The sequence below is a fragment of the Microcaecilia unicolor genome, chromosome 4, assembly GCF_901765095.1.
Source record: "Microcaecilia unicolor chromosome 4, aMicUni1.1, whole genome shotgun sequence".
NCBI classification, from domain to species: Eukaryota; Metazoa; Chordata; class Amphibia; order Gymnophiona; family Siphonopidae; genus Microcaecilia; species Microcaecilia unicolor.
The window spans coordinates 19,535,582-19,549,799 of record NC_044034.1 but is presented as its reverse complement, the minus strand read 5'-3'; the positions used below and the strand labels follow the sequence as shown (position 1 = coordinate 19,549,799).

At 46.4% G+C, this 14,218-nt stretch overlaps 1 protein-coding gene across 1 annotated transcript in view; it reads right to left on the bottom strand.

The window, feature by feature from the left end:
- LOC115468218 overlaps positions 1 to 13,192 on the bottom strand; it is a 127,251-nt gene extending 114,059 nt beyond the window's left edge. The window contains 4 exon segments of the mRNA XM_030199752.1: positions 940 to 1,053; positions 1,193 to 1,306; positions 5,166 to 5,286; positions 12,928 to 13,192. Of these exon segments, the coding sequence (XP_030055612.1) occupies positions 940 to 1,053; positions 1,193 to 1,306; positions 5,166 to 5,286; positions 12,928 to 12,951 (373 nt within the window). The 5' untranslated portion in view covers positions 12,952 to 13,192.
- Positions 13,193 to 14,218: the final 1,026 nt, after the last annotated feature.

The following is a 14,218-nucleotide window of genomic DNA, read 5'->3' as shown; positions in this document are numbered from 1 at the left end:
TTTCTGGACAAACAGTACACACAATTTTAAGCACCATATATAGACTTAGGGTGACACCATATATAGACTTAGGGTGACACTGTATATCTTGGATTTATATTAAATGTTGGAAGTTTTCTGGTGCCTCATTTCTATTCAGGAACCTCTAAGCTGAAGTCACTTGTATATTCCTTCTTATACTAGGCCTGTAATGCGGCCCTGCTGGCCCTCAGTTTTCCTAGCCTTGCTCTTATCAGCATATTTTTAGTTTCTTCCTGCAGCTATATGTAAGCTACAGTGCTTTCTTAGTAAATGGAAAGTACATATCACATGCCAAGGAGAAACTTAGGAGTAACTGAGGCTATGCGGCCATATATTGTAGATACACATGGATATAACTTTGATGGTGATGAGAGACTGAGGACTCTACAGACTCCAAGATGTTCCAATAGAAATATGTGTTCAGAGAGGAAGGACACCAGGTATTTCATACTACTTATTTGTTAGCTGGTTTTCCACGCTGTGATCATGCGTTATTGATAAGGAATTAGCCAATTGCCACAAAGTGTGCATGTGAACACAAGTAGGAAAGGATGGTAGACTACAGGAAATTGCCATTTTTGTATATTACTATATTGTGTGATGGAAGGAAATAGGAAGATCCATATATGATCATGTTAGTTTAGGAGAAATCACATGATTTAGGAGAAACGGAACTTACAACAATATATATATGTCTTGAATAGATTCTAAGCTTTGTCTCTTACGTGCCTGTGTACAGTGCTGTGTACGTCTAGTAGCGTTATAGAAATGATAAGTAGTACTACTAGTAGTATTAACGCTGCTCCTCAACCATACACCCTGGCAGAGAGGATAACAGGTTCTTATTCCATCAGATCTCAATTCCTAAATAATCCCGGCTGACTTTATTAAAATGTGCAGGAGGAATTTTATACTTACTCGTTACAGGAGGCTGAGTCTGTTCAGACGTCTCTGATTTAGGAGGATCCATCAAGGGGAGATCTTCCTCTTGTTTAACACTGAGTGAGATCACAGACGTTATAATCGGAGGGTCTGTTAACAGAAAACAAATCTAGACGGATTCACCAAGGATACGATAATACTCGATTAGAAAATGGATTTTAAGTCTCTAAATGTCTGGAGACTTTCATCTGAAAATTCAGAGCCCTTCAAATCCAAAACATTTACTTACTCTTCATGGGATCATTTGGGTTTTCTTTTCCCTCCCACTCAAAATGTGGAGTGAAATATTTCTTGTCTTCCTTTTGTATCTTGAACATAACATCAGGATTAACAATTGAATAACCTGTAAGTAAGTAGGAAAATGGCATTTAAATGTATATGTTGTGACAAGGCTACATCCCAGATGTATAGAATGAAGCAGCAAAACCCTAAACTACATCTCCCAGAATGCATTTCCAGTCCCAGCAGTGAGAGCCCAGGGGATAGGCCACAAGAGGGAGGGAGAATGAAGGAGCCCAGTTCCCCTGGACCCGCAATCAGTATATCATGCTGCCCACCTGTAATAGGGAGGGGTGGGGTGAGAAGCAGGAGGAGGATTGGATGGAAGAGGGGGTTAATCAGGCTGAGCAGGGAGAAGAAACCAGAATGGAATGGGAGCTTGAGAGCCTGGGGAGAGCAGCACCTGGAATTTTGAAAATCCATATTGTTTTGAAAGTTATTTTGATTGAAACCTGCTTAAAGAGAGAAGCCTGTTTTCTTGTGGGTTAGACGTGTTTGCTGTGGGGAAACCCTGACTGTTGGGGGAGGTTGCTGGAAGAATTACAAACCTGGTTCCCCAAAAGCTTACCCTGATTATGTTGGAAAACTCTGTGGAATTTGAAAGACTTGTTTGGAGAGGGGGAGAAAATCCTTCTGAGAGGCAAGTACTGATCTTGCTACTGACTTGAAGGAAGGATTTTCAAAAGACTATTGCAGCCCTTCAGGACAGGGGGCCGAGACTTGGTGTTTGGGGGCTTGTACACTAAGGTGGCTGTTTGATACTGAGACCCAGGTCTCCCCAAATAAGGGGGCTCAGTGGAGCAGCACAAGTTAAAGGATGAGTGTGAAAGAACTTGTTCCCAACAGGACTGAACTAATAAAGTAAATTTGCATATGATGACTGCCTTATTTGCATATTTGTGAAGTCTGGAGAATCCTAATTAGAGTCCCCGGAAAAGGGCAGTGGGTCACTGCCCCTGAACTGGAGGAGTGACCGGGGCACACTGGACATAACAGGGAAGGATTTCCAGCAGGAGGAAGGCCTGGCAGAGCAGTCACCCTGAGTAAGGAAGGAGCCCAGGATATAGAGGTTGGTGCGTGCTAGTGACTAAGAGAGAACCAGCCAGAGTCCAGCTTAGGAGCCCCAAGGCCAGTGAGGCTCGGCAGAGAGCACGTCTGTACAAGCTGCTCAGAAGTCAAGGGCCAGTGAGAATAGATGGAGAGCCTGCACAGGAGCCACTAGAGGGTCTCAGCACACACAAGAACCCCCTGGGGGTTTACAATGTAAAAACCCTGGGGAGGTTTCATCTGTTTCCTTTTCTGAACAAACAGTACACACAATTTTAAGCGCCATATATAGACTTAGGGTGACACTGTATATGTTGGGCTGTGTGTATTGGCCTGAGAAGGTTTGGAGAGAAGAGTGTGCTGTAATTTGCTGCCTGATTTATATTAAATGTTGGAGGTTTTCTGGTGCCTCATGTCTATTCAGGAACCTCTAAGCTGAAGTCACTTGTATATTCCTTCTTATACTAGGCCTGTAATGTGGCCCTGCTGGCCCTCAGTTTTCCTAGCCTTGCTCTTATCAGCATATTCTTAGTTTCTTCCTGCAGCTATATGTAAGCTACAGTGCTTTCTTAGTAAATGGAAAGTACATATCACATGCCAAGGAGAAACTTAGGAGGAACTGAGGCTATGCGGCCATATATTGTAGATACACATGGATATAACTTTGATGGTGATGAGAGACTGAGGACTCTACAGACTCCAAGATGTTCCAATAGAAATATGTGTTCAGAGAGGAAGGACACCAGGTATTTCATTTGTTAGCTGGTTTTCCACGCTGTGATCACGCGTTATTGATAAGGAATTAGCCAATTGCCACAAAGTGTGCATGTGAACACAAGTAGGAAAGGATGGTAGACTACAGGAAATTGCCATTTTTGTATATTACTATATTGTGTGATGGAAGGAAACAGGAAGATCCATATATGATCATGTTAGTTTAGGAGAAATCACATGATTTAGGAGAAACGGAACTTACAACAATATATATATGTGATAGCTGAGAAGGTTGTGCGTCTGGCAACTGGGTGACAACCTGCTTCAGAGAGAACAATTATTTTGTATTGGCTTAGTGAGATACCAATAAAGATTTTTACTGGTTGCGCCTATATCTAAGTCTGATTGTCTCTCTTAATATAGTAACATAGTAGATGACGGCAGAAAAAGACCTGCACGGTCCATCCAGTCTGCCCAACAAGATAACTCATATTTGCTGCTTTTTGTGTATACCCTACTTTGATTTGTACCTGTGCTCTTCAGGGCACAGACTGTATAAGTCTGCCCAGCACTATCCCCGCCTCGCAACCACCAGCCCCACCTCCCAACCACCGGCTCTGGCACAGACCATACAAGTCTGTCCAGCACCATCCCTGCCTCCCAACCACCAGTCCCGCTGCCCACCACCGGCTCTGGCACAGACTGTATAAGTCTGCCCAGCCCTATCCCCGCCTCCCAACCACCAGCCCCACCTCCCAACCACCGGCTCTGGCACAAACCGATTTCTTTATGCTTATCCCACGCATGTTTGAATTCCGTTACCGTTTTCATTTCCACCACCTCCCGCGGGAGGGCATTCCAAGCATCCACTACTCTCTCCGTGAAAAAATACTTCCTGACATTTTTCTTGAGTCTGCCCCCCTTCAATCTCATTTCATGTCCTCTCGTTCTGCCACCTTCCCATCTCCGGAAAAGGTAAGTTTGCGGATTAATACCTTTCAAATATTTGAACGTCTGTATCATATCACCCCTGTTTCTCCTTTCCTCCAGAGTATACATGTTTAGTTCAGCAAGTCTCTCCTCAAACGTCTTGTAACGCAAATCCCATACCATTCTCGTAGCTTTTCTTTGCACCGCTTCAATTCTTTTTACATCCTTAACAAGATACGGCCTCCAAAACTGAACACAATACTCCAGGTGGGGCCTCACCAACGATTTATACAGGGGCATCAACACCCCCTTTCTTCTGCTGGTCACACCTCTCTCTATACAGCCTAACAACCTTCTAGCTACGGCCACCGCCTTGTCACACTGTTTCGTCGCCTTGAAATCCTCAGATACTATCACCCCAAGATCCCTCTCTCCGCCCGTACCTATCAGACTCTCCCCGCCTAACACATACTTCTCCCGTGGATTTCTACTTCCTAAGTGCATCACTTTGCATTTCTTCACATTGAATTGTAATTGCCAAACCTTAGACCATTCTTCTAGCTTCTGTAGGTCCTTTTTCATGTTTTCCACTCCCTCCGAGGTGTCCACTCTGTTACAGATCTTAGTATCATCCGCAAATAGGCAAACTTTACCTTCTAACCCTTCGACAATGTCACTCACAAATATATTGAATAGAATCGGCCCCAGCACCGATCCTTGAGGCACTCCACTACTTACCTTTCGCTCCTCCGAGCGAATTCCATTCACCACCACCCTCTGGCGCCTGTCCGTCAACCAGTTCCTAATCCAATTCACCACTTCGGGTCCTCTAGGGCTGAAGTGTTTTCCCCTTCCCAGGGGCAAGGGACAGGATTACACACACTGCAGGTGTCAAACTTCTCTGTGATATCTGCTTACCATCTGAAGGGGTTACACATTGTACAGTGTAATTGACTAGTTATCAGCTGACAGACAGGCCCTTTAAACAGAAGTTGTAGTTCTCACCAAGAAGGGTCAGAATTTGTTGTATGGAAAAGGGAGACAGACTGCAGCTGGTCTTGTATGAAGCCTTCAGTTTAAGGTAAACATTTTTTCTTTTGCACCAGAAGCCAGGTCTGAATTTCAGGTGCCCATGGGACCTGGTACCTGGGATTTTTCCAGCTCTGATAAAATAACAGCACCCATTCCATTAATGTGCCTGTGTGGTAGATGATAAAAAAAGACATATTTACCTCGTGAGATGAGGATGTCATGAACCTCCTTGATGACCTTCTCGTACAGCTCCTTCTGCCGTTCTTCCAGAATGTCCCAGTCCGCTTCCAAGAAATAAGCAGAAACATCCTTGAACAAGTCCTGGAACAACAGACAACACACAGTCAGTCACAGTTTCATTATAATGTTTATCCTTGTTGGGTAGACTGGATGGACCGTGTAGGTCTTTATCTTCCATCATTTACTATGTTTCTGTAACAGACTTTGTTATATGACCTCTGTCAGTAAGAACGGAGCTCCAGTACATTATAGTATGAAGTATACAGTACCAGTTCTGTCCCCTTAAATCTCCAATATTTTGCACAGACTTCCTGGTCCTTACACTGGAAATCTCTCATGTTGACTGATGTAGCAGTTGGAAGGAGGAGGAAGCAACAACTGAACAGCTAGGAGATAAAGAGTCTGGTGGGTTAGTGTAGCTAAGGGTGGAGAAAGAACCTGAGACGGCATGATGTCACAAAGCTGAAGCCAGTTTAGCCCAACAGCCGCCATATACAGTAGGTACACACACAAAAAAAGCAAGCAAACAAACTATCAGCTGTTGTATCCACGTTGTCATTGTAAATTGTTATTTTATCTCAGTTATATTAGGAACATGCTGGTGTGTGCAGCATATGTACAAAGGGGATCTGTCACAACAGAATAAGCTGCTGTACATTTGTCTTCTCTCTGCTGTCTATTCCCTCACTACACCTACCTCTGATATAATGATCATTCCTTTTTAGTTCTGTCCTCTCATTTTTTTTCTTTTCTGCCTCTGTCAACTCAAATTTCACCCTCTTTCTCCTCCTCCTTCTCCTCCTTTTTACTTTTCAGCCACCTATCAGATTTCTATCTTCTTCTTTCACCCACTGGCTCTCTCATTCCCCATCTCACTCCTTCCTCAGGCTTCCATTCCCTTCCATCTTTAATCTATTCTCCATGACCATATTTCTACCTCTGTAATCACTATGCTGTCACCCATTTTCTTGCCACCCTTCTCCTCCCCTTCCTGGCCTCTCCCATATGGTTCCACCATTCCCAGCGCCTTCCTTCCTCCACCTTTCTAGCCCAGCATCTGCTCTCTCTTTCTTCCATCCCCACCATTGTAGCCTGATATATCCTGTCCGTTCTCTCTTCCCTCTTGTCCTGTTCCCCATGGTCCAGCATATCTCCTTCTCTCTTCCCTCAAGCCCATTGTCTGGCATCTCTCCATCATTTTCATCTGCTCCTGGATCCATCTACTTCTCTCCCCCTCTCCACCTATGCATCTCTTCCTGCCTCTCATCATGTCCTACATCTGTCTATCCCCCTCCCTTGTACCCCAGAGCCAACTTCTTTCTTCCCCTCCCTCCCTCCCTCCTATGCAGCATTCATGCCCTTCCTTTGCCATGTCCATTTCGCTTGTCCCCCCCCCCCAATGCAGCATCTCTCCCTTCCTCCCTTCCACTGTCATGTCCAAAGTTTCTCCCCATTTCCCCATGCACCACCTCTCCCTCTCCTTCACCCTTATGTGCAACATTTCTATTTCTCGCACCCCTCTCAGTTCATCCAACACTTTTATCCCTTCCCCTCCTCCAATGCCCCCCCCCCAACCGGTCCAGCACTTTTATCCCTTCCCCGCCTCCAGTCTCAGGTCCGGCACCTCTTCGCACTGTAGTTCCAGCGTTCCCTCTTCCACGCCCCGTCCTAAATAGGAAGTTGCGCTGTTGCGTCAGTGAGGGCGCCGCGTGATGCGGCACAGTGAACGCCGGAGCCTGTCTGTGTATCTGTGAATCGCCGCCGGGTAGCACCAATCCTGCAAGCTGGAAGCACCGGCAGAAACAGGGAGGAAAAAAAAGGTGTTGGATCTGTGGGACGACAAGGTGGGAGTGGAGGGAAGGGATCATGGGTGATCGGGGTGCACCATTCCTGGGTAGGCCTTGGGCTTAAGTGGAAGGGCAGTGGTCCAGGCTGAAAGAAGCTATAAATATGACCACAAACCTTTATGTAAGGAGAGTAAATAAAAGCAAGAGAAAAAGGAAGCCGATATGGTTCTCCAAGCAAGTGGCCGAGAAAATAAAGGCTAAAGAGTTGGCGTTCCAGAAATACAAAAAAACTCAAGAAAAGGAACACGAGGAGGAATACCAGATGAAACTGAAAGAAGCCAAGAGAGAGATACGTCTGGTGAAAGCGCAAGCGGAAGAACAAATGGCTAGAAATGTAAGAAGAGGTGGCAAAAATTTCTTCAGGTATATTAGTGAAAGGAGAATGACTAAAAAGGGAATTGTGAGACTGAAAGATACTGCGAACCGCTATGTGGATAATGATGAAGAAAAGCAAATTTGTTAAATAGATACTTCTGTTCTGTTTTCACAGAAGAAAATCCTGGAGAAGGACCGCGATGGACTGGGAAAAAAAAAGTACAAATGAGATTGAAGTGGATAGAGCACCGTTCACGGAAGAGAGTGTGTATGAACAACTTGAAAAGCTAAAGGTGGACAAAGCCATGGGACCGGATGGGATCCACCCCAGGATATTGAGGGAGCTCAGAGAGGTTCTGGCGGGTCCTCTTAAAGATTTGTTTAATAAATCCTTGGAGACGGGAGAGGTTCCGAGGGACTGGAGAACGGCAGAGGTGGTCCCTCTTCACAAAAGTGGTGATAGGGAAGAAGCTGGAAACTACAGGCCGGTAAGCCTCACTTCGGTTATTGGAAAAGTAATGGAAGCCAAGCTGAAGGAAAGGATAGTGAATTTCCTAGAAGCCAATAAGTTGCAAGATCCGAGACAACATGGATTTACCAGAGGGAAATCGTGCCAAACGAATCTCATTGAGTTCTTTGACTGGGTGACCAGAGAATTGAATCATGGACATGCTATGGACGTATAAGTCGTTGGCGAGGCCCCACCTGGAGTATTGTGTTCAGTTTTGGAGGCCGCATCTTGCTAAGGATGTAAAAAGAATTGAAGCGGTGCAAAGAAAAGCTACAAGAATGGTATGGGATTTGCGTTACAAGACGTATGAGGAGAGACTTGCTGACCTGAACATGTATACCCCGGAGGAAAGGAGAAACAGGAGTGATACGTTACAGACGTTCAAATATTTGAAAGGTATTAATCCGCAAACGAACCTTTTCCGGAGATGGGAAGGCAGTAGAACGAGAGGACATGAAATGAGATTGAAGGGGGGCAGACTCAAGAAAAATATCAGGAAGTATTTTTTCACGGACAGAGTGGTGGATACTTGGAATGCCCTCCCGCGGGAGGTGGTGGAGATGAAAACAGTAACGGAATTAAAAAATGCATGGGATAAACATAAAGGAATCCTGTTTAGAAGAAATGGATCCTCAGAAGCTTAGCGGAGATTGGGTGGCAGAGCCGGTGGTGGGAGGCGGGGCTAGTGCTGGGCAGACTTCTATGGTCTGTGCCCTGAAAATGGCAGATACAAATCAAGGTCAGGTGTACACAAAAAGTAGCACATATGAGTTTATCTTGTTGGGCAGACTAGATGGACCGTCCAGGTCTTTCTCTGCCGTCATCTACTATGTTACTATCCAGCTCATTTTCGAAAGTGATCGCCAGCCATCTTCAGACACAAATCGGGAGATGGCCGGCGATCCCGCAACGGCGGCCAAATCGGTATAATCGAAAGCCGCTATTTTGACACCATCGCCGCTTTCCCGTCGCAGAGCCAGCGAAAGTTCAAGGGGGCGTGTTGGCAGTGACGCGAAGGCGGGACATGGGTGGGCATGGGCAGGGTTACGAAATGGCCGGCTTTAGCCCATAATGGAGAATAAAAAGGCGGTGATGAAGAGCATTTGGCTGCTTTTACTTGGTCCCTTTTTTTTTCAGGTCCAAGCTTCAAAAAGGTGCCCGAACTGACAAACATGACCACCGGAAGGAAGCGGAGATGACCTCCCCGTACTCCCCCAGTGGTCACTAACCCCCTCCCACCAAAAAAAACCCACTTTAAACACTTTTTATTCCAGCCTATAGCCAGCCGCAAATGCCGTACCCACCTCCATGACAGCAGAATGTGTTCTGTCCTCCGACAGCCTTTTCCTGCTTGTGACGTGGCTCTGGGGTGAGTGTGACACCTTTTCTGTTATTTGCACTGCAGAGTCACATCAGCAATGCATTGTGGTGGGTGTAGGTATTGGTAGTTGGTAGGCTCTACTCCCCTGGTGCTTTCCCCCTGCTTATTGTGTCAGAGTGTGCCCTGTTTTGTTTCCTGTTGTAGTCCATGCAGTAGTGGCCATTTTTGTAAGCCAGTTTTAGTTCCCTTTCCTGTGTTACCCACGTTAGAGAACGTAGTTCTTACCTTGAATGGTGCTGAAAGAGGGCATTGTACACCATTGTGCCAGCTCTGACCTACTGCTTATCTTAGTACCAGGGGACTCTTTGCCAGTGGGGCACAACCTCTGATCTGCAGTTAACTGTGAGTAAACGTGGTTATTTCAAGAAAGGACTTTTTCAGAGAGATTAGTCTTCAGGTGTGAACTGGTGTGCCAAAGTTATACAGCAGCAATAAGTCCTAGAGGCTGTATGCAGGTCCCTGGAGCAGTTTTAGTGGGTGCAGTACATTTGTGGGTAGTGGGTTTTGGGGGGGGGGGGTTGGGGGGCACAGCTCCCAAAGTAAGGGAGCTATGCACGTGGGAGCTTTTCTGAAGTCCACCGCACTGACCCCTAGGGAGCCCGGTTGGTGTCCTGGCATGTCAGGGGGGCCAGTGCACTAAAAATGCTGGCTCCTCCCATGGCCAAATGCCTTGAATTTGGCCGGGATTTGAGATGGTCGACATAACTTTCCATTATCGCTAAAAAACGAAGCTGGACATCTCAAACCCTGGCCAAATCCAATGCATTTGGCTGGCCGTAACCGTATTATCGAAACAAAAGATGGCCGGCCATCTTTTTCGAAAATACGGGTCTGGCCAGCTGTTTGCGGCGCCGCCAAAATACATCGCCGGCCATGTATTTCACCAGCGCCGTTCGATTATTCCCCTCTATAGGGGCTCATTTTCAAAGCACTTAGACTTACAAAGTTCCATAGGTTCCTATGTAAGTCTAAATGCTTTGAAAATATGCCTCCATGTTACTTATCCCAATTCACCAGCCCTCAGCTCTTGAGGACCAGCAGGAAATGAGGTTTAGAGATTTGTGGGATTCAATTCAGAGTATGGAGAGTATGTTCAAGTCCACTGTTTCTCAGATTGCAGTTTTTCTCAAGTGGTGGTAAATAAATCGGAGAATGTAGATTCTAATAAGCAATGTTTTGATAAGAGCGTTTCTAATGTTGAGAAGCAAATAGAATGTTAGGTATTTATTAGGAAAGGAATGGAAAATGAAAACAAGAATGTTATAATGCCTTTGTATCACTCCACAGTGCCACTGCACCTCAAATACTGTGTGCCAATTCTGGTCATCGCATCTCAAAAAAAGATAACAGCAGAATTAGAAAATTTACAGAGAGAGGTGACAAAAAAAGATAACAGGGATGTGACGACTCCCCTATGAGGAAAGGCTACAGCGGCTAAGGCTCTTCAGCTTGGAGAAGAGGCAGCTGAGGGGAGATATGACAGAGGTCAATAAATAATGAGTGGAATGGAATGGGTGGACGTGAATCGCTTGCATTACTCTTTCTAGAAATCCTACGACTAGGGGACACACAAGGAAGCTATTGTTCTACACAGTACGCTATTAAGTAGTGTAATAGCTGCGTGGCTTATGCTATTTTGTCAGAAAGACAAGACAGAGACCAAAAGACAGGAAAAAGAGGTAGGTTTTATTACCCACTACAAAAGTAGCTGGTATCTGTAGCAAACATTAGTAATCTCATAAAACCTAATATCAGTAACCTTGGTAGTTGCAAAATAATTAAGTCTGAACACACGAGAACAGGAAGGAAAGTTTGTTCCTCATCAGGGCGTTTTTTTTTTTTTGTTACATTTGTACCCCGCGCTTTCCCATATCATATGAAGGACACAAAGCTGAGAGAAAGGAGAGAGAAACAAACAAAAGAAAGAAGAAAAGATTCTTAGCTGCAAAGACCAAGTCTACACCCATAGTCACGGGGGGGGAGGGGGGGGGGAGGGAACCACATGCATCCCCCCCCCTCCGGGAATATGCCCTACCTACCAGAAGGATATATTCCAGCGTTCCCTAGATCTACAGTCACTTATATACAGAGCACCAAGTCATAAATTACCCAGTGAGGAATCCTGCACATATACAGGGCTCTGCCCATGTGTGTGGTCATTACATCTTGTTCTTATATGTCTAGCTAAACCGGTTTGTACCAGGGGCGTATCTGAACTGCGGTGGTAGGGGGGGGCCAGGGCCAGAGTGAGGGGGCACATTATAGCCCCCCCCCCCGCCGCCGCCGCCGCCGCCATTGCCGATCCCCCTCCCCCCAGCTGCTACCATTTCCAACCCTCCCCCTCCGTTGCTTGCCTACCTTCGCTGGCGGGGGACCCCAACCCCCGCCAGCCGAGGTCCGCGTCCTCCTGCCGCTGCCGCTGCCGGCTGCCTTTGGTCCTTTCATTTGTCCATTGAAGCTGGCGCCGACGAAAGTTTCTTTTGACTCTGACGTCGCTGCACGTTGTACGTGCAGGACGTCAGGCTCAGAAACATTTTCTGAGCCTGACGTCCTGCACGTACAACGTGCAGCGACGTCAGACTCAAAAGAAACTTTCGTCGGCGCCAGCTTCAGTGGACAAATGAAAGGACCAAAGGCAGCCGGCAGCGGCAGGAGGACGCGGACCTCGGCTGGCGGGGGTTGGGGTCCCCCGCCAGCGAAGGTAGGCGAGCAACGGAGGGGGAGGGTTGGCAGCGGTAGGGGGGTCCAGGGCGAAATCTGCGGGGGCCCAGGCCCCTGAGGCCCCACGCAGATACGCCCCTGGTTTGTACTAGTTTGCAGATAAAACTGTTATCAGGCCTCTGTCTACAGTAAACAGGATGTGCTGCTGTCTGCAATAACAGGCCTCAGAACAAGCACAAAGGACAAAGAAGACAGTAGTTGTGTGAGAAATTCTTTAACAGTAGTAAATTTAAAACAAATTGGAGAAAATATTTCTTCCTCAATGTGTAATTAAACTCTAGTATTTACTGAAAGAAAATGTGGTAAAAGAAGTTAGCTTAGCAAGGTTTAAAAAAAAAAAGGCTTGGCTAACTTCCTAAAAGAAAAAAGTCCATAAGCCATTATTAAGATGGACTTTGGGGAAAATCCACTGCTTATTTCTAGGACAAGCACATAAAATCTATTTTTACTGTTTTGGGATCTTGCCAGGTACTTGTAAAGTGTTTTGGCCACTGCTGGAAAACAGGATACTGGGCATGATGGACCTTCAGTCTGTCCCAGTCTGGCAACACTTTCCCACTATGACATGTTCATTTCTCCCTCTCCCTTCCATCCATATGCTGAATTTTCCCCTCTCCCTTCCATTGATGTGCGATGTGCAGTTTCCCCGTCCCCTAGGGGTCCCACATGCCTTCCTACTACCATCCACTGCCCCCCTCCTCACAGGCCTACATTTTTGCACATGACAACAAGAGGGAAGGACCCTGGGGCTGGCTGTAAACAGCTTTAATCTTTTGTTTACCTTAGCAGTATATTGTTTTAATAACCATAAACTAGACCCTACTGCTTCACTCCAACACAGACAAATAAAGGCGAGAGAAGAGAAAGCAGGAAAAGCTGTACAGAAATATTTCCTTTTAGTGCTGGATGGAACCCTGTGTGCAAGAGGAGAGAGAATAATTTCTTACCTGATCAGGAACCAGGGCAGACATTTCCCGACTGTTTCTTCTCTGAATTCTGCAGCTGCTGGGAGGGATTCAGGCTGGAGATTTCCCCTTTCCTGGAAAGATGAATAAAACAGGAGGAGGTTGAGCTGATTCCAGGTCTCGGATAAATTCCCTCTGCAGATCTGAGACTGGGTCTTGCAGGAATTTGCAGACCCCAAAGGCAGAAAGTTTCTGCTTTTCTTCTGAGTCTTTTCCGTTCCCTCTTTACAGCTCTGCAGACACTAGATAAGGAAAGAGCAGCAGAGCATCAGAGCTCCTCCCCCTGGTGTGGTCAAAGAAATTTGATTAACAGGAGATGACATGATGTCACAAGGCTGAAGCCACTTCACCCAAGAAGGTTTTTATTCTCCCCACTAGTAAAAAAGGCCCGTTTCTGTATGTAATGAAACGGGCACTAGCAAGGTTTTCCTCGGAATGTGCATGTTTGAGAGAGTGTGTGTGTGAGAGTGACTGTGAGAGAGAGAGAGAGAGTGCGACAGGGGCGTATCTGACTTTCCCTGGTAGGGGGGCCAGAGCCTGAAGTGCAGGGGCCGTTTTTCGCCCCCCCATAGGCTTCCATTGGCGGCACAGGGGGGGTTGGCGGCGGTAGCGGGGGCCAGGGCCAAATGTACGGGGGCCAGGCACCCGTTGGCCCCATTACAGATACGCCCCTGCTGTGCGAGTGTGTGTGTGTGACACAGTGGCGTAGCCACAGGTGGGCCTGGGTGGGCCGAGGCCCACCTAGTTAGGGCTCAAGCCCACCCAAACAGTAGCACATGTTTAGCGGTAGCTGTTGTGGATCCCAAGCTCCGAAGCTGAAGACTTCCCCGATGGTAACAAAAACGCTGCTCTCCACAATACTGGCACCTGCACATGCTGCAGACTGCTAATGAAGGGGTGGAACGCCGGATACTACTCGAATACTATGAATACTACTGACCACCAGAACAACCTCATGTTTTGTGCCTACGGATGGACTTATACTTATGGACTCTACCTCTGCTTTTGGCCTTTTAGCCATACTTTATTAATGCACTGGACCTTTTGTGCCTTACATATAATGAGCCTAGACTAAGACCAAAACCTGTGCAGTTTAGACTTTTACTAGTAGCATGTATTTGTTAACCAGCAGCTAGATAACAAATTGTAGTAGTCAGCAATTTAGGGTTGTATGAAAGGTAGCTGGCTCTGCCAGCCCAGTCTCGTGATCTATGCATAGAGGCTGTATTGTGTAGATGTGCTGGAACACTGCAATAAGTTACATTTCTTGCAA